At 36.7% G+C, this 20,866-nt stretch overlaps 2 protein-coding genes across 2 annotated transcripts in view; one reads left to right on the top strand and one right to left on the bottom strand.

The window, feature by feature from the left end:
* elp3 (elongator acetyltransferase complex subunit 3) overlaps window positions 1–5,217 on the bottom strand; it is a 40,948-nt gene extending 35,731 nt beyond the window's left edge. Inside the window, exons 1-7 of the mRNA XM_067418634.1 lie at window positions 5,054–5,217; window positions 4,612–4,711; window positions 4,013–4,151; window positions 3,840–3,910; window positions 1,951–2,014; window positions 1,777–1,845; window positions 1,429–1,583 (exon numbers count right to left, since the gene is read on the bottom strand). Of these exons, the coding sequence (XP_067274735.1) occupies window positions 1,429–1,583; window positions 1,777–1,845; window positions 1,951–2,014; window positions 3,840–3,910; window positions 4,013–4,151; window positions 4,612–4,711; window positions 5,054–5,075 (620 nt within the window). The 5' untranslated portion in view covers window positions 5,076–5,217. The remainder of the gene's footprint in view (window positions 1–1,428; window positions 1,584–1,776; window positions 1,846–1,950; window positions 2,015–3,839; window positions 3,911–4,012; window positions 4,152–4,611; window positions 4,712–5,053) is intronic.
* A 744-nt stretch (window positions 5,218–5,961) lies between these two features.
* slc25a24 (solute carrier family 25 member 24) lies at window positions 5,962–20,250 on the top strand. Its single transcript, XM_067418632.1, has 10 exons — window positions 5,962–6,414; window positions 7,499–7,625; window positions 9,781–9,868; window positions 11,382–11,493; window positions 13,438–13,596; window positions 14,558–14,710; window positions 15,335–15,442; window positions 15,603–15,770; window positions 19,038–19,188; window positions 19,270–20,250. Exons 1-10 carry the CDS (start codon window positions 6,229–6,231, stop codon window positions 19,449–19,451), a joined length of 1,434 nt encoding a protein of 477 aa, XP_067274733.1. The 5' UTR covers window positions 5,962–6,228; the 3' UTR covers window positions 19,452–20,250.
* Window positions 20,251–20,866: the final 616 nt, after the last annotated feature.

The raw sequence follows: 20,866 nt of genomic DNA, 5'->3' as shown, positions 1-20,866 counted from the left end.
AAAAAAAAAACAAGTTAGGATTTACCAAATACATGGAGTGTAAAATTTGCACTGAAAAGGCAAGGTTAGGGTTTGTAGGAGTTTACCTTTCACAGAAGCTAAATTTTTGGGAGGAGAGTATTTAAATAAATCGTGTATATACTAATGTTTGAGCTCAACAATTTACTGGTGTTTGCACCATTATTTACCGCCCAAAAAAAGCATGTCTTAAACCAGTCTCTACCTGGTAGATTGCATTGGTCATTATGGAAATGATCTGGCTACGTCTGTGTTCTTTAATTTGCGCATTTGTCAGCAGTACTTTTGTGGAATTGTGCTAATCATTTAGTCAATCTGGCCCCTAATATTGCTTTGATTTAATTAATAGAAGTTAATTGATAGATAAAATATATTTATGACATTATTTTTGAAAGCAACCTCACTTTACTATGGAAGCCCCATTCCACCACTAAATAAAAAAATAAAGAGTAATTGTGACTTTTTATTTCAGAATTCTGACTTTTTTTCTCACAATTGCAAGTTATAGTCAGAATTCTTAGCTATAAACTGGTAATTGCGTAATATAAAATCACAATTCTGACTGAGAAATAAAGTCAGAATTATGACTTTATATCACGCAATTGCCAGTTTGCGTGCCAGTTTGCGTTATAGCTAAGAATTCTATCTTTAGAACTCACAATTGTGAGAAAAAAAGTCAGAATTCTGAAATAAAAAGTCGCAATTACTTTTTAATTTTTTTATTTAGTGTCGGAAATGGGCTTCCAAGTGCCTAAAACTTTTCACAGTACTGTAGCTTTGCACGTCAATTTACTTCAGGTGTCTTGGAGAAGTTGTCGCAGTTTTTCAGGATTTAGAGTCTGTCTCAGTTTTTCTGTTTCTTCATGTAATCACAGACAGACTCGATGGCGGTGAGATCAGATCTCTGTGTGGAGCATACCGGCTGTTGTCAGACTGCTTGGGCATACAAAAATCCTTTACAACATTACAAATAATGGCAAAAGGAATGTTTGGAAATGTAAACTGATATTTCCCACTGACACTGACAAAAGATATAAATTATATTGTTTGTGATAAATTAAAATAAAATATTCTATTTATATTGTGTTTGTGATGCCTAAATTCACTAAGTTAAATTTAGTGTTAAATTTTGATATTAGAATTTGAATCAGTCACAAAATAATTTACAAAATTTGATTTCAAGCTACATTTGATAACAAATAACAGAAATCATTAAGTAATTCTTACTTTCTAATTCTTATAAAGACCACATTAAGCCAAAAAGAATGCTGTCTTTCCTAAGGTATAGAACTCATTGGTGATGGAATGTTTCTTGCACTCTAATGGCCCTGTAAATTTGTCATGAATCTCATAATTAAGAGTGGCCTGATTCTATCACTCAACAAGAAGTTTATCATGGGGCGCTGGTACCTGACAGCTTCAGTGACGTTGTTGGACGTGTGTCCAGACAGTGCGTCGTGAAGGTTACGGATGAAATAGTCCCTGTACTCCTCCGGCAGAGCCATGAATGTGCCTCCCATCACAATGAACTCTACTTTATCCACGCTGTGACCCAGCTGCTTGAGCTAGATGTGCAAACACAGCAGCATAATGACGTTAACACAATCTAAATGAGTGGAAAAGCTGAGAGGATCATCAACCCCGCAGATCTAAACTGTAAAATCGAAACCATTAAGTAGTATAATATGATCCCTTATTATTTTAACTGTTCAATGCTAAAAAAGCAGCTGATGAACATAAGCTATGACGATGACTCACCTGTTCCACTCGATGTCTAGTCTGGAGGTAGGGATCATATCGTGCACGGATGGCTCTCATTGACGTTGGCTAGGAACAGACAGTCAAAATGAAGCATACTGCATGACACAATGTGAAACTCATAAAAATATGATAGTGTGATAGCATTGCTTTAGGAGACAGAAGGATAATTACCTCGTATCCTGTGTAAGACTGTGTGGAATATTCAAAATCTGAGTCCGGACCCCCTGGGCAGTAGCTGTTTGAGCAAATGAAAACCAAAACAAACTACATCAATTTCAAAACTTAGAACCGTTTTATCATTATATACTGCTAATAAAAGTTTCCCCACCAACTGATACACAATGATAATAGCTTGAACCAGATGCAGGCTTACATGAAATTTCTCACTTCATGTTGTATAAAAGCATGAGCTGAATGAATAAATGTAGACACACTTTAATCAGCTACTTAAATCAAAACAAAGGCCTTTAAATGGTCTCTCAGTCTAGTTCTGTAGGCTAAACAATCATAGGGAAGACTGCTGACTTGACAGTTGTCCAAAAGACGACCATTGACACCTTGCACAAGGAGGGGAAGACAAAAGGCCATTGCAAAAGATGCTGGCTATTCACAGATCTCTGCATCCGATCACATTAATAGAGGTGAAGGGAAGGAAAAAATGTGGTAGAAAAAACTGTACAAGCAATATGGATAACAGCACTCTGGATAAGATTGTGAAACAAAACCCATTCAAAAATGTGGGGGAAATTCACAAAGAGTGGACTGCGGCTGAAGTCAGTGCTTCAAGAACTACTACGCACAAATGTATGCAAGATATGGATTTCAGCTGTCACATTCATTGTGTCAAGCCACTCTTGAACAACAGAAAGCATCAAAAATGTCTAGCCTGAGCTAAAGACAAAAATTACTGTGCTGAGTGGTTCAAAGTTATATTCTCTGATGAAAGTCAATTTTGCATTTCCTTTGGAAATCAGGGTCCACGAGTCTGCAGGAAGAGAGGAGAGACACACAATCCACGTTGCTTGAGGTCCAAAGTTTCCACAGTCAGTAATGGTTTAGGATGCCATGTCATCTCCTTGTGTTGGTCCACTGTGTTTTCTAAAGTCCAAGGTCAAAGCAGCCGTATACCAGGAAGTTTTGGAGCACTTAATGCTTCCTGCTGCTGACCAACTTTATGGAGATGCAACTCGCCTGATTGAAAATCTATGGGGTATTGTGAAGAAGAATATGCGATATGCCAGACCCAACAATGCAGAAGTAAAGACCACTATCAGAGCAACCTGGGCTCATGTTTATACTCTTCAGTTGGCCAAGATTTCTAAAAATCCTTTTTCTTGTATTGGTCTTGAGTAAGAATCTAATTTTCGGAGATACTGAATTTGGGATTTTCCTTAGTTGTCGATTATAATCATCACAATTAAAAGAAATGACCAGCTCCTGTATAAAAGTTGTAAGGTGTATAATTATTACGTATATATAAATCCATACACATTAATGTATATATTTAAGAAAACTATTAGATTTGTATATAAAATATGTATATTTATATATAATATAAATATACATATACATGCAAATATTTCTTAAATATATACATGAATGACTATGTATTTATATATAAATAATAATTATACACAGTGCATAGACATACACAACACAAACTTTTATTTTGGATGTGATTAATTGTGATTAGTTTATACACTTTAAAATGTAAATTATCCCTGCGATAGCAAAGCTGAATGTTCAGCATCATTACTCCAGTCTTCAGTGTCACATGATCCTTCAGAAATCATTCTAATATGCTGAACTGGTGCTTAAGAAACATTTATGATTATTATTAATGTTGAAAATTTTTCCCAGATTCTTTGATGAATAGAAAGGTCAAGCGAACATAATTTTTTTAATTCAAAATCTTTTGTAACATAAATGTATTTTGTTTCATTTTATGCATCCTTGCTAAATATAAGTATTTATTTATTTATTTAAAATCTTACTGACCACAAACTTTTGAACGGTAGTGTAAAAGAAACACAAGGACACATTATTCTGGACATACTCACACACAGATGTTGCCAGTGAAGCTGATGTGTGGACAGCGATGAGGCTTGCACATCACAGCAACAACTGCAATCTACAAAGAAATATTAGATCAAAGTCTGAGCACCGGTTTCATGTCTACATTATGATATCCTTACACCATCCCCAATACAAATGACCAATAAACCATCCTTACCCCACTGGCGGTGCGGATGGGTTTGGCTTTCAGTTTGGGCACCAAGGCTCTTCGATAATGAGGCGGCACCGCAGCAATAATGTCCACAAGCCGTGGCTGTGCAGAGAGACCGTATTTGGCTGATGTCTTCGTCTTGACTCTATAAAGAAATTATTTTAGCTGTCAGTCTTTCTTGGTTTATAGTTATCCAGTGAGAAAACAGTTCCACTTGTGTTTTTGAAACGTAGTCGCAGGAAATTGAAGTTGCAATAATCTTTTCTTCCCTATTGTGAGGTATAGCTGTGTGAAACAACTTCTCAAACAAGAAAAAATATAGGACAGTACTTGATTTTGTCAATCGGGAATAGACTTAATGGTTGTCGTTTGCTATTGCTATGGCTGTCCCATCCTTAGGCCAGTAAACACATCATCCGAGAAGATAAGTTGTAGCAAAAGGGATGGGAAGTTATTTAGATTTAAGATATAAAGGCATATTAATTTTAAAAAGAAAGCCAGGATAAATAATCTATTATAAATACTGCAATATTACATAAAAAAAGAACTGTCAACATGATGATGCTGAGATTAACATTAAAATAAAATAATCTTTATGCACTGACTTGTTAAGGTTAATATCTTTTCCCTGTTCGTGGGCCTCAACCAACTGCTTGATGACATCAGCAATGGTCATCATCATCAGTTCTGCACGGCTCAAATCACCTAATGAGGTCACAGAAAACAGAGTTAAGCAGACAGGTCATGCTAGAGAAACAAATCTCTCTCTGTACTTTTGTCTCAGCTGAATGAATCCAGGCACCTGACACTACTGTTAAGGAATAGCTAAAGAATAAAACTAGTTAAGTTACTTGAGATGAACCTTTAACCATAAATCTTACCCCTAACTCAACATATGCCGACACATGTGACTTGGAATACGTTTTTTTTTAAATAAAAGAAAAACATTAGTAATTCCATGTGCTCTTTTCACATTGATTCTATGTGATTCAATATGAGCAGCTAACAGAAGTTACGTCCAGTTTAAAATTAGCAGTAAATACTTACTCTTCTTTTTCGGCTTTCCCATCTTGGAAATAATCTACAAAATAACCCAGAACTCGTATCGATAAACAGTAAAACGTGCAGTTAATTAGATCACCAACCCACAGATAAAAACGTCAACATCAATGTGAATGCTAGACTCTTCCGTAAAGCGAACGCGTATGTCGTAAAGCAACACATGTAAGCACAGTTGTCGTAAATTTGCTACAGAAGTTCTAAAGTACACCCATATGAGTACGCCCTGGAGGACCTCTAGTGTTCAGATTATCTCTGTGGTAGTACAGTTTATAAGGCTATTGTGTAATTATACATACTGTAATATAATGCAGTATAAAATAAAAAATACTTTTGTTGAAATTATCTTGTCAGAAAAATGCAATATTGTCATTGTAATATTCATAATAGTAATATTTCAGAATTGCCTCTGGCCATCGACTACTCTACTAGTGATATCTGAAACGTGTACTGCAACTATAATTATATCTACGCAGTCTTTTGAAACTATATACCCCCATTCAAATCTAAACGCTGTAGTAATTTGCTATATTTAGGATGATCTAGGGATTGTTTCTACAGCTGTGCAACACTAAACTAATGCATCTATCTATCTATCTATCTATCTATCTATCTATCTATCTATCTATCTATCTATCTATCTATCTATCTATCTATCTATCTATCTATCTATCTATCTATCTATCTATCTGTCTGTCTGTCTGTCTGTCTGTCTGTCTGTCTATCTGTCTATCTGTCTATCTGCCTGTCGGGAATAATGTGTAGCATAGCCCAGTGCTATGAAAAATGGGAAGCTGAGCATGAATTACTAAATGCAAACTCTGTTAAGTAATTCTTGACAGTGAGTCAGATGGAAAAAGAAAAAAACGTCAACTGGCTGGCTTGAGCTCGTGTATTTGGGTGTGTCCGTCTAAAATGAGGAGGCACGGCAGGGAAATAACCCAATACTATAGTCCCACCCCGTTAGCTCAGCTAAGTCTGAACGCCATAGGGTTGCCTTTCAAGATTTATTAGCAATTAAGAATGATAGTCTAACATAGTGGGCAAGACGTTTAGGGAGGGTCTGTTTTCTCCAGTGCAGCTGTTGTTCTTCCGCGGTTTTCCTACAATCTTTACATCCCGTGCAGAAAAATCTAAATACGGTATAAATATCGCATTTCATCATGTATCAGCTTATAAGGAAATTCGTGTTCACCGATTCGCATTGTTTGGAGGAGGAGGACAACACGAAAACTTTCGCGGAGTTGTTTGAGAAGTTGGATGTTAATAAAGATGGGAAAGTGGATGTTTCTGAGCTCAAGACGGGCCTGGCAGCCATGGGCTTCTCTATGGGCAAAGGAGAAGCGCAGGTAATTCCAGTTCACTGGCTCACTGCATTTCTGTTGTTGACTCACTTGTGTTGTTATAGCTCTGCGTATTGGGTGCAACATAAACCACCTAAACCAATAAACCACGTTACGTTGACAGTCTATTCATTGTTCGCGTGTAAGGGAAATTTAAAGAAAAATCCACCATTTTGTTTGATGTAAATAAATACATATATTAGATATACATATATAATATTAGAAAATGCTATTAGTACTAAATTATTAACTAGTAGTACATGATGGGAAATGATGCATAGTGCCATCCATCCATCCTCTTCTCCTTCTTGTAATATTTGATACTATTCAGAGATTGGAGTAAATATAGTCATGCTTTTTACGTTTATTGCACATATACGTAGCCACCAAACTTTGACTACAACTTGAATAGAAGTTTATGGCTTTTTGTCTCAACATCCTTTTAAACAGGGTTTTCCAATCACATAAATTATGCCATTTCCTGTCATTTGCAAAGAAGTGCACTCAAAGCAAAAGGTTGGGTAAAGACACTCCTACTACTCATAAAACCCATTCCCTTATCCCTCAACATTCCTTACACCTGAGACAGCTGTAATAACCCCACCTTGCTTAAGCAAATGACACTCACTGTATCAAAGTTCAAAGACAGGAGCGAGCCAACAAACTCATCAGGTCACATACATGGAGTTTATAATAGTTGTCTTGTTTTGTGTGATAGTTTTTTGCTCATCTGATTTGTATTAAATATATTTCTGCATTATACTGCAATGTGTAGAACTAGAAGTCATAAGCTAATAATTTCACCTAAATCACAATACTGGATGGCTATGTTTTTAAAGCCCACATTGATGTCTGAAAAAACTGAGCCAGGGTTGTCAGTTTTAATATGAAAATGAAAAGTAAATGAGCAATGTTTTATCTTTTATACAGTTGAGAAATGATTGTTTCCATAGTAAATTAATCTTCAACAGTGTCTGTACAACGTGCAAAACATTTTCTATTACATATTGTATTAAAGATAAAGTACAGAGTTTCTTGTATTTAGTGTTGGAAATTTTCAGGAACCTCATGTTATGTTTTTCTCTTGCAGAAAATTGTTGCCTCTGGAGACACTGATAAGGATGAGGGGCTGGACTTTGATGAGTTTTCAAAGTATCTGAAAGAACATGAGAAAAAACTCAGATTGACCTTCAAGAGTCTGGATAAAAATGAGGATGGTAAGATTCAAGTTTACTGTATGTTTTTTGCTTTCCTTCTTTAAGGACTCATTTTAAAGTACAGTAAAGTTTTAACTCTTAAATTAATGGGATAACCTATAGTTAGGGCTGGGCGATATGGCCCAAAAAAATTATCACGATATAATTTAGCATATCAGTCGATATCGATAAATATCACGATAAATGTTAAATCTTTATTTCTTATAAGTTTAAAGGCATATTTTTGCTCCTGAGTGAAATATGTAGAAAACAAACAGTTAGCTGTGGTTTTTAAACTAACCTTTATTGTCAAACACTTCCCAAACAAGTGAAAAATTTATTTAAACTGAGGTAGATTTATTTATTAAAATCTTAACTGTGGCCAGCATTATTTTACTCAACACTATATATCAATAATATCATTATACAGGGCTTGACATTAAGCATGTTCATGTGCTTGTCCTTCGAACAAGTAAATCGTTCAAGCTTGTCCAAGTAAAAAATTAGCTTGTCCGGAAAAGTGTGTGTGTGTGTGTGTGAGTGTGTGTGTGTGTGTGTGTTTGTGTGTTGTAAATATAATTTATTCTGAAGCATTATTCTCACCAGTGTTCAGTCAGCTTTGACATATTTAAATCTGCATATTTGTGGTTTTTATTTTTATTGAATCATTTGAAATTTGTGATATTTTCACCTTTTATAAAGGGCATTTTCCCTTAATCTTATTAAATATAGGCTAAGCTTCATGTTTCATTTTACATTTGTAATTTTGATCAATACATTAAATTAAAATAAGACACTATAAGGGCTGTTACCAATCAAAATAAAAATTTACACTGAAAAATTACAACAGCATTAAATAATGTTTTGAGATTTGTAGTTTTGAATAGACAAATAAGACATGTTGGAAAGTATGTTTAAAGATCAAATTAAACCACCAGTAGGTGGCAGCAGGTGGCCGTCTTAATGAGCGAGTCATTGAGTCGTTCATTCAAACGATTCATTCAAACACTGAATCGTTTATTTACCCACGTTGCTGTGAGACGCGTTGCGGTTCTGCTGTGAACGATTTTCGCAGCTGATGAGCTGAAATAGAACAAAACGCTCAATATTGTATTATATATATTTAATTGTGTAAGTAAAACACTAAAAACGCAAAAAAAAAAAATGCGTTTTAAGAAACATTTTGAGGCCCCTTCTCTTGCCTCACAGTGGATTGGTCCACCGTGCATCTCACCGACACACACACACACACCTCACCGACAGTGGGCTGGTCGGAGAGAGAAAAGTTCAGTATTTGTGGATCTACAGTAAGGGCTGTCTAGTCTATTTTATTAATTTTAAACACCAGATGACATTATTTCTCTTTTGATACAGGCGATGCGGAGTCATTAATACATCACCAAAGACAAACAATTATAGCGATGTACAAGTCCGATGTTTTAGTGATTATAGTTTGGTAACGTTAGCTTGTTGTAAGTCACCCACTACAACTAAAAAGATAATAAGCCGGTGTGTGAATGTAGTTAATGTAGATTCACCGCTGTGTTGGGCTGCATGTTATATGGAAGAACTTTGAAGAAACACGATAATTTAATCATTAAATTCCGTGTGGTGAACGTGAACCTATGATAAGCAGCCCACGCACGTCGCACAGTTTTATGTCGGATGGGATCGCTAAAATATCTCCAAACCACTGAAGTTGAGGGAACTAACTTGTCAACGATATCTGTGTCCTCCGAGCTGGTCGTGAGCGCTGCATTTTCTTCACTATTGCTCTTTTTTTAATCGCTCCACTTAACTCCGATCCTCCAAGCCTGTCAGCCACAGACTGTAAACATCACCACGTGCAGCACCCAGAAGCCCGGTCTGCAATACGCATGCGCAGCATTACGCATAGCGCGTAAGCATTATATCGAGAATTTATCGACCTGTTGTTATCGTTTTATCGAGGAAAATTATATCGTGATAATTATCGTTATCGTTTTATCGCCCAGCCCTACCTATAGTATAGGTTATCCCATTCATTTAACAGTTTAAACTTTACTGTATAGTAATAAAAACTGTATTAAACTTTATAAAACTTTTACTGTCCTATACCATTGTACTTGTCATTGCACATTCTGCTTTTGTTGATCACAAAATAAACATTAATTATCAACATTATTTGTGTACGCAGGTAGCATTGATGCCAAAGAGATTCAGCAGTCACTTAAAGATATTGGCATAAACTTGACAGATCAAGATGCAGAGAAGATCCTCCACAGGTACTCCTAAGGCCTATTCTCACGGCCTATTCTCTCAAGAATGAAATTAAAAAGTGATAGAAATTTAGATGAAAGGTCTGTTCACGCCATGATCAAAATTCCTCAGAGTCTTTAATTTGAAGCAATGCAGACTATAACTCATTGGACAATAAAGATTCCTCTTACTTTATGTAAGCATTGCATTAAGGTAATCGAGGCTGTGCTGTATTGTGTATAAGTTACGGCTGAAGGGGCGTTGTTAGACACAGCATGAAGTGGAGTGCTTACAACCCCTTTAGCTGTGACTTACTCACAATACAGCACTAGTACCTTATTGCTTTTATAAACGTTATACCACACAATACAAATATTAAAGCCAAAATATATGCATCAATGTAATTTTCATTAAGTAAAGTCACTAAAAGCCTTCCTTTCACCGGAAAACAATTGTTCCTATCCGCTGATTTATATAAATGTTAACTATATAGAATAGATCATTGAAAGAAATAGAAGTTACATTATTACACCATTAGATGGCGGAAAAGACTGTCTTCATGAGTGAGTCACTCAGTAGCAAATACTTTTATATTGAAAGGACTGAAACTTGTGTGAACACGAGAACAAGATACAACTGACAAGTGTCAGGACACGAGAAACAAGTGTCAGGACACTTTGACTAGTGTCAGGACACGAGAAACAAGTGTCAGGACACTTTGACTAGTGTCAGGACACGAGAAAACCCATTTGCTGTTAAAAGGACAAGATCTTGCAGCGAACATTCAAACTGATTTTTTATTGTGAACATAGGACTGACCTGAAGGAAAATGCTAAATATATATGCTTACATTGCTAAGAGTGGTTGCTATAAAGGTGTAGCACAGTGATACCCAGAACCATTGGGTGAAGGTCATAGCAGTGTTTTATTGTGAATAAAACAGCTATTGACCAATCCAGGACTGGAACTAACCATTTTATAATGCTTATTACACACAATGCAATTTTGACTTGCTTTAATGTAGTGATACAGTGACAGTGTTAACTCTCGGTGAACAGGCCTTTAAACATGGTATTTTCAACACATTTGTGTTGGCAGTGATTAGCGAAGTCCACAGTATGCTTGTGTTAAGTCTTTGCTTGTGAAATGTTCATGCTCAATCTAGTTAGTTTGCTGACAACTTACTGCAGAGAAAGACAGAGTTTCATGGGGAAATCTATGAATATGATTTCATGCAGGGAAAAAAAGATTAGTAAAGGGGACAAAAAGTGAGACTAATGAGTGACTAATGATCATATAATGATCTCACAAAATAGGCTTTGTTTTTTTATGCAATGTGTATTGGATAATTTAAGTCTATATAAGCAAAATGAACAAATGCAGTCTTTGGATAAGGACTTGTGTAATTGTTATGTATATATACATGCATGTGTGTGTATATATATTTCATATTTTTTAAAATATTTATATAAAATACATCCCATATAACATAGTTCACCAGACCTACTTGTTTTCTCTCATTTGACCTTTGTCCTCCAGTATTGATGTGGATGGAACTATGTCTGTGGATTGGAATGAATGGAGGGAGCATTTTCTCTTCAACCCAGCAGATGACCTTCAGGAAATCATACGTTACTGGAAACACTCCACTGTAAGTTCCACAAAATAATTCAGATAGTACATATTACATGCATCCATTAAATCTGATTTGAAGCAGGTATCAGTTATGATGCACACTAAATGCTATGCTGAAGCCCGGCTTTCTGTAGTCAAGCGGTCACATGTCACTGGCTGGTCAGAAGGCCATTCAGTTGTCTAGTCAGGCTCACAGCTAAGGAAGCCCTGTAATCAGCTTGGCAGACCATTTATATACCTCTGTCAATGGGCAGGATTGGGAAATCATGGGGAAAGTCATGCTAATACTAATTTTCAATGTGCAAGACAACTCTTGCACACACGTTTGCTATATAAATACCACATACCACAGACTTGTTTTTAAATAAAGCTAATTATTATTACAACTGATTAACACATTTTTTATTTGCATGTTTAAAATTAAAATAATACAAGGTTTCTGGTTGTTTCTCTCTGAAATCTTTTCAGGTTAACTTAAGATTTAAGATTTAAAATAAGCGTAGGGCAAAAAATTACTCCGAATGACACTGATTTTTGAGCAGTGCCGGTTTAGCGAGAGTCATTACAGCCAATTGCAGCGACGCTAATTTAAGACTGTCCTGTACTGGGATTATCCCTGGAAATGTTTGTCATCTGACTGCTGGACTGATGGAAGAGCAGTGAGGTTTGGCAGAGATGAAGGACTGAATCGGTACTGTAACATTGTGAGGAGCAGGTGAAGCATAGTCCTCGTTGCAGTTGTTAGCATCTACGGCTGGTATCAGACGAGCTGGCAGCAGAGGGTCAGCATGGCTTTGCTGCAGGAGCACAAAGGGGAATGGCTCATCATTGATTTTGAGGATGAAGAAGCTGTATATGTGATGGACGTAGATATGGTAGGTCCTCTGATCCGCATTATTTCATAGAGGCCAAAGCAGCACTGGCCCACTGAGCTATATCCTCTTTATTATGATATAAAGATCAATATTGAAAAAATGAAATTGTTTAGTGATAGAAATTTTGTTCTGCTATTAAGGTATATTTTGTGTCTAAATAGCTTCCTATTCAAAAGTATAGAAAGATTGTACAAAGGGAAGGTGGTCCTTAGAAATTAGTCATTTATTCATTCCAAACCTTTATGATTTCCCTTTTTCATCTGTGGAACATAAAAGATGACATTTAAAAAAAAATGTTGGTAACCAAACCGTTTCAGTTCACATTTACTTCTATTATATAGACAAAAAAAGACAATGGATGTCAATGGGAAACCGTTTGATTACGGACATTCCTCAAAATATCTTCCTTTGTGTTCTGCAGAAAAAAAATAAGTTTTACAAGTTTGGAATGATGTGAAGGTGAGTAAATGATGACGTAATTTTCGTTCTTGGGTGAACTAATCCCTTCTATAATGTTAGTGTTGCCTGTTTAAGTCTGTGATGCAGTACGCAAATGTTACATAAGATGATGGCGATGATAACATTAGATTACACTAACTTGGATTAAGAGCTAGGTTGTAATTAGATACAGATTGGGTGGGCTATGTGTTATGCATTGGGTGCAAATGAGATGTGTGATAAATGGAATATAATATTATTACAAATAAACCCCCTTCTGTTTGACCTAATAAAACGGTTGAGCTATATTTTGACTTGTATCTAACGAATGATAAATCTTCAGGGAGTCAGTCGCTGTGCAGTGTGAAAAGTTAAAGGTCAGGCTCATGTTCATTCCGCTTACCATTGCAACTTTCACATATAAATTGTTATATTGCGTCCCTGATGTTGGCCTATTTTCATATTTTTTGCATATCTGTGTATATGACCTGGTTACAAAACAGTAACAGGATATTGTTTTCATCAATCCAACACTTGGACAAAGAAGCTTTTTCTTAGAGCTCAAGTCACATGTAGCATTCAGTATGGTTTGGTAAGTTCTGCAGTGTAGCTGGTTAGGAACTAACTTAACCTGTATTGTGTGTTAGGTGTTGGATATAGGGGACAGTCTAACCATTCCAGATGAGTTCACTGAGGAGGAGAAGACCACCGGCATCTGGTGGAGGCAGCTTTCTGCCGGGGCCATGGCAGGGGCGGTCTCTCGAACAGGCACTGCTCCCTTGGACAGAATGAAAGTCTTCATGCAGGTACAGTTCAAATTTGCACTTCAAAATATTTTTCTTTATAAATATTATTTCTAGTAAAATTATTTAACAAGTTACTTGAGAAATAATATTCTGTGAGGTAATAAATTGTTTTTCAGAGAATAAATATCTTAATAAACTGGCCATATTGGATGTGACATGCCAATTACTCAATATTAATTTGTAGATTATGGATCTGTGTTACGTAATTTTAACACAGTTGTGATTTCGATGACCAAATGCTCATCTGATATGTCTTCACAAGCAGTGTGAATTTTACTTGAGAAATAAAATTCTGAATTCTGATATAAATTTATGATCAACTGATATTTGAATTGGCTGATGGATATTACAATATATTTAATGCAATTAACATAATATTTACTTAAAAATGGAATATTGAGAATGGCTTTAATTTATTTTAATTAATATTTTACTCAAATTAAAACTGAAATAACAATACATTAAAGCCAAGTAGCTAATAAAATGACAAAAATAAAATAAAACGGGAAACATAAAAATAAAAGCTTATTCCAAATATTATAATTTTAGTTATAGTAGTATTAGTAAAAATGGTGTAAAATAACACTGTTCCCTTGCTGAATAAATTTGACCCTGGACCACAAAAGGATCATAAGGGTCAATTTTGAGAATTTTGAAATGTATACATCATCAGAAAGCTGAACAAATAAGCTTTTCATTGATATTTGGCTAAAATACAACAAAAATCTGGAATCTGAGGGCGCAAAAAAATCAAAATATTAAGAAAATCGCCCTTTAAAGTTATACAATGAAGTCCTTAGCATTGCATTTTATAAATAGTAATAAACGTTTTGACATATTTACGGTAGGAAATTTACTAAATATCTTTCTTTACTTAATATCCTAATGATTTTTGGCATTAAAAAAATCTATAATTTTGACCCATACAATGTATTATATAGTAAATTTATACTTTTTATAGGTTCATTCCTCAAAAACCAACAAAATCAGTCTGGTGGGCGGATTCAAGCAGATGATTAAAGAAGGGGGCGTGGCCTCTCTTTGGAGGGGTAATGGGGTCAACGTCATCAAAATTGCCCCAGAAACTGCAATCAAGTTCATGGCGTATGAGCAGGTGAGAAAACCCCCCTCTAAATGAACAAAATAATACTGAACTACAGATGAGACATGATCAGTGAATACATCTATTGGGTTAAATGTTGGTATTTTCCAATGTGATACTGAGAAACCCACCTTACCAAGAAACCCACAAACACTAAAAACCACTTCCACTTTTGCATTTTTCCTTGCCACAATCTTGGTTTTTGTCTTTGAGCTATTATTTGTCTCGGTGAAGCAAGAATACGCCAAAAAAAACTAGCCATATTGTGTGTTAAAATGGCAGTTACTCAAAAGGAACAACTGAAACTTTCATTTCAAAATGAAAATAGATTAGGGAACCGTTTTACTGAATATCAACACGGCTGTGATTACGATGACCAAGAGCTTATGTGACGTTGCTTAAGTGTCTTACACAAGCAGTGTGTCAGTGAGAGCTATTTTGACAGCAGTCATTCACAAAACCCTAGACTAGTAATCCGGTGTGGTTGACAGAGGATAATTGCAATGGAGAAGGTCACATTTCCTTTACCTAGTGAAAAAAGAAAGGCTTGTTTTAAACCCATCTCAGTTTTGCTTGGATGAGCTTTCACATGTTAAATGAGTCTTGCATAATGTGTTTTGTGTTGTGCTTTGATAGTACAAAAAGCTACTGGCCCGAGACGGTGGGAAAGTCCAGTCACACGAGAGGTTCATTGCTGGCTCTATGGCCGGCGCGACCGCTCAAACGGCCATCTACCCAATGGAGGTGAGACATAAAAAATGAGATGGAAAAAACCCCATGGAAATTGAGTGAATACTCATAATATAAAGATGCCTATATGAATATATGTATATTGTTGCCCGTTTTAAATTAACTGTGGCAAAATGATGATGCTCTTCAGATAAAAGAATGTTTTAAATTGTAGGTAATGAAGACCAGACTTACTCTGAGGAAGACCGGTCAGTATTCTGGGATGTTTGACTGTGCTAAGAAGATTCTGAAGAAGGAGGGAGTGAAGGCCTTTTATAAAGGCTATGTGCCCAATATCCTGGGAATTATTCCGTATGCTGGAATAGATTTAGCAGTGTATGAGGTGAGTACAAACTCTGAAACACTGTGAAATACCTCAAGATCTGTGGTTCCCAACCCTATTTACACCTGGTCACTTCATGAGTTTTTTCTTTAACTGTTCCATTTACACTTGGCCACATAAATGTGTCTCCACAAAACGAATATGAAACTGATCTTCAATTCCCTTGCTATATGGAAATGTAATGTCAACAATTAAATTAAAAAAGACTGTAGTAGGAGAGAGCAGCATCAGCACTGGTAAGATCATTTAGTCTGGCTACTTTCAATGAAGAAGATAGTGTGTTGAACGTCTGAAAAGTTCGGTTTTGTTTGCAGCAGTTTGTATGTTGGCGTGCTGAAGAAATACTCAGCTACTCATCTCCGGCGATGCGTTTATAAGACCTATGCCACTCTCACAAGTTTATTTTGACCATTATGGGAGAAGTAAAATTTGCATATGTGTTTTTAATAAACAGTTTTAATAAACAGAAGAATTTACACACATCAGTTTCATCTGGAATGCTTCTCAAACCTAGCCTAGAAATCTAGACGCACCCTAGCGGCAGCAAATTTAATTTGCCCGCAAGTGTGGTCTAGCAACTCTCAATTCCTATCTGAGCTGTATTCCTCAGAATCTGGACGGCCCAATCACATCGTGTATAGAGTCGGCGGGCGGGGCCATAATGACGATGGCCGAGTTGCGTTTGCGTGCTTCTAGTAACACAGAAACTGGCGAACGGCGGCGGTCTTTCGAATCAGCTCTGCCCGCGCCTCCGGAAGACTTGGAGTTAAGCTTTCCTCTGAGAAAAGAACAAAGAACGGCACTGAAGTCATTCTTAAAAAGGGAAGATGTGTTCGGAGTTTAGCCGACCGGATACGGTGAATGTTTAATCAGTCAGCGAGCTCCCCTTCACCGTCGTTGCTCCGGTTGGTGTAGCGCTATCCTATCGCGTGCAGAGGGAGTTTGAAAGACAACCGTTTATCCCGCCCCTCGGATTGAGCCCTGTCTATGGTGAGTTTCCAGACCAAACATCTTGATGTGGGTCTGGCTTGTCAGGCTATCTCAAACCACCTCCTGAAGTGGTTTGAGTGATCGGTCTCGAAAGCGTTTTTTGGAGGGTATTTACACCTGGTCTTTTCACCATCAGATAGCTAACCGATTAGAGAAAACGCATAACGTGACCAGGGCTGTGACTGAAATCGCCCTCTATACCCTTAAATAGGGCGCTATATGAGGGCACAGTCATTTGTATTGGTGCCCAAAACTATTGGACGTTACCGAGTGCACTCATTCAATCCCATAATGCACCACAATAACACGTTTACAATTGATGTATGCTCAAAGGCTAGATAATACCCATGATGTGCTGTGAGGGTTACATGCCGAATAAATTCCTGCGTCTGGCCAGAAGATGCCGCCCACAGCTGAATCTATTCATTTTTCAAACTGCTGGTCAAAAGTGGCTGCAGGCAGCTCCAAAACACTTGTCTGGAGGTTACTAGTAATCCTGAAGATTGATTAGCTGGTTATGCGTTTTTGTCCATTCATTAACACAGCCTTAAAACACAAGCTTTTGAAAATGGGTTTCAAAGTTTTTGCAAACGATACCATTATCGTCTCTATGTAAACAACAAAAACACAAATTTGTGAAAACGGTGGCGTCATGCGCATGTCTGACAAGCCAGACCCACATCAAGATTTTTTGTTTTGGAAACTCACCATTGACAGGGCTCAATCCGAGGGGCGGGATAAACGGTTGTCTTTCAAACTCCCTCTGCACGGCGTGCACATAATTGGATAGCGCTACACCAACCAGAGCAACGAAGGTGAAGCAGAGCTAGTTGACAGATTAAACTTTCGCTGTATCTGGTCGGCAAAACTCAGAACACATCTTCCCTTCTTAAGAATGACTTCAGTGCCGTTCTTTGTTCTTTTCTCAGAGAAAAGCTTAACTCCAAGTCTTCCAGAGTCGTGGTCAAAGCTGATTCGAAAGACCGCCGTTCGCTAGCTTCTGTGTTTACTAGAAGCACGCAAGCGCAACTCGGCCGTCATTATGTATAATATACACGATGTGATTGGCCCGACCAGAGTTTGGCGTTTACAGCTCAGAAGTGTATTGAGGGTTGCTAGACGACACTCGCGGTAGATTAGATCTGCTGCCGCTAGGGTGCGTCTAGATTTCTAGGCTAAGGAGGACCAGGGTTGAAAACCACTGCTCAAGGTTATATTGTTAGACTATAACCCCGGTTTCAGAATATATTTCAGTTATGTATTTTTAGGTTAGTTGTTTCGCCTCTGGGCAGTTTCAAGTTTTTCTGGTTTGTGACCTGCTTATGCGGCAGATGTTTGCATTTTTGTTTGTTTAGTTCTCATAAATGTAGTTGACTCGGTAATGAAGGACCTGAAGATAACCATCTAATAGAATTAGAAATGTATTATAGAAAATATATCTATAATATATTATTATAAAAACTGTTTAAAAAGACATTGCATGTATACGTTGCGTATCAGATGAATCAAATATACATTTGGTTAAAAGGAAAAAAAAAAAAATTTAATTTTAAGTGCACAAACATATTTAGGCATGTTTATTGTGAGTATTGATAAATGGGTAGTAAAAAGTTTTAATTAAAGGTGCACTATGCAACTTTCCGTCCACTAGAGGTCGCCTATTCAAAACAAATGTGTAGTTTGATGATGCATAGTGTGAGTGCAGTATCTTGGGACATGTGGTCTTCACATCACAGCCGGTGGAAAATAGGACTCGGGCAGAAGTCACGTTCATGCATGCGGTTATTAACGTTACTGTAGTCTAAAGCAGAGCAGGACCGAGTGTTGTGGAGCTGAGCACGGCCACTGGAGCGATTGTTACACAAATACCCGGCTCACGAGCACCGGGACTTTTATCATTCGCAGAGCGCCTGCACTATTTCCGCTCTTCCGGTTATTATTATGAGGTAATGCAGCTCTGTTTATAATATTAGATACATTTAAGTGTGTTGAAAATGATGTTATGACGTTACTCCGTGCGTTCACTTGTTCACACTGCTAAGAGTGAAGCGCTCCTTCAAAATAAAACCCAAAACCGAGGGTAACGCAAAATATGACGCAATTGACAGGCGACTTCCTCAGGCGCTATGCTGAAACGTCCCGCTCCTTAGTTAAAATAGCAATTTTCTCAATTGCTAATACTAATTGCACAATATGACTGTGTGCCATCTTATTTGACATGCATTAATAATGCAAAACATAAATAAATGTGTCATTTTATTTGTTCTCTTTCTACAGACCCTGAAGAATGCCTGGTTGTCCCGCTATGCTAAAGACACTGCTAACCCAGGAGTGCTGGTTCTTCTCGGTTGTGGGACCATGTCCAGCACATGTGGCCAGTTAGCTAGTTACCCGCTCGCTCTGATCCGCACACGCATGCAGGCCCAAGGTAAATACTCAGGCCAGAATATACACCTCATCAATGCTTTTACACTGTAATTTGACTAACATTTCCTTTTCATCTTCCCAGCGTCAATGGAGGGATCAGAGCAGGTATCCATGTCCAAATTAGTGAAGAAGATCATGGAGAAGGAGGGCTTTTTCGGGCTGTACCGTGGGATCTTGCCTAACTTTATGAAAGTGATCCCAGCTGTCAGCATCAGCTATGTGGTGTATGAGTATATGAAGTCTGGATTAGGCATCTCAAAATAATGAATATTCGTATGACCGAGTCTTGCATGTTTTTGTATCGCACAACCACCTCTTTTTGAAAACACCCTCCATGATGGGATAAAATGTTTTGTTCAGTAACCAAAGTGTTTAAAATATCATCTCTGGAAAAAAAACATGGTGTCTTGCCTTGAGGTTGGGGCCCAACCTAATTAATGTTTACATTGAAATATAAATGTACCTATGTGTATTTAATAAATTTCTGAAATAGTCTACGATTTTATCCATTTACATGTTTTTATCATGTGGTCATTTAGTACCTGACCAGAACACTGAAGCCATTGTGAGCCAGTGCACTATAATAAAGTCTCAGTATTTGTTTTATTATTATATAGATAGATAGATAGATAGATAGATAGATAGATAGATAGATAGATAGATAGATAGATAGATAGATAGATAGATAGATAGATAGATAGATAGATAGATAGATAGATAGATAGATAGATAGATAGATAGATAGACCATGAAAATTACTCATTGCACAGAATATAATTTTTGAAGTGAATTAGGTTGGGCTGTATTCAAGTCTTTACACATTGCAGACAGTAATGTTTCTAAATATTCTGTGAAAATGCTAAATGTCCACAGTAAAACAAGGAGAAACAATGCAAAATAGGAACCCACATGACATAAAGAGCTAAATGTGCCTTATATCATTTGTTCAATCTCTTTGTGAGTCTCTTTCCCTCTCAACTCTTCTTTGGAAATATATTTTTATCTTGTGTTGCCTTTTATCCTCAACATTTGGTTATTCTAGAAACCCTTGTTTATATTAAAGGTTGTATTTTAATACAGTTTGTTGTGTTTTATTGCTCATTTAACCAGTTTGTTGTTGTTGTTGTTGTTGTTTTTGAGATCACAGGAATAAATTACACTTTAAAATATATATAATCGCAATAACATTTCACATTATTACTGTTTTTACTTTATTAAATAAATGCATCCTTTATGAGGTTGATCATTTTGGTAACACGTTTTACAGTGTCAACTGTTACATAGTTACTATAGTAACTGTAAATTATAATTACATGCAATTACTAACCCTAAACCAAATCCTAACCCTAAGTAAGTGAAATCTTACCATATTTTATCTAACCTCAAACTATATGAGAATACTTCCCGTTCTATTGAATAAGTTGGCGTAATGTAAAATTGACAACGTGATGAGGTCAAAATGAGAAGCCACCTCAACAGCATGAAACAAAAAATGGCAAAAGGATCAAGATTAAAAACGTAGGCTACAGTTGACTGAACTCTTACACAGAAGCGGATTTATCATTAGTACGATCGATTAACTTTGCTGTGAATAATTCAAGTACATTATACTTGACATTGAACATCACAGATGAATTCTTCCTGATAAAAGCTTTCGATGACGTCATCATCATTATCAC

Source organism: Pseudorasbora parva, chromosome 15 (genome assembly GCF_024679245.1).
Source record: "Pseudorasbora parva isolate DD20220531a chromosome 15, ASM2467924v1, whole genome shotgun sequence".
NCBI classification, from domain to species: domain Eukaryota; kingdom Metazoa; phylum Chordata; class Actinopteri; order Cypriniformes; family Gobionidae; genus Pseudorasbora; species Pseudorasbora parva.
Note: the sequence above shows the minus strand (reverse complement) of the source record. Positions and strands in the feature narration are given on the sequence as shown.

Coding starts and splice junctions, on each gene's coding strand:
- slc25a24 (XM_067418632.1), top strand. CDS start 6,229: ATGTATCAGCTTATAAGGAAATTCGTGTTCACCGATTCGCATTGTTTG. Junction 15,443..15,602: donor CGGCCATCTACCCAATGGAG/GTGAGACATAAA, acceptor TTTAAATTGTAG/GTAATGAAGACCAGACTTAC. Junction 15,771..19,037: donor TAGATTTAGCAGTGTATGAG/GTGAGTACAAAC, acceptor CTCTTTCTACAG/ACCCTGAAGAATGCCTGGTT.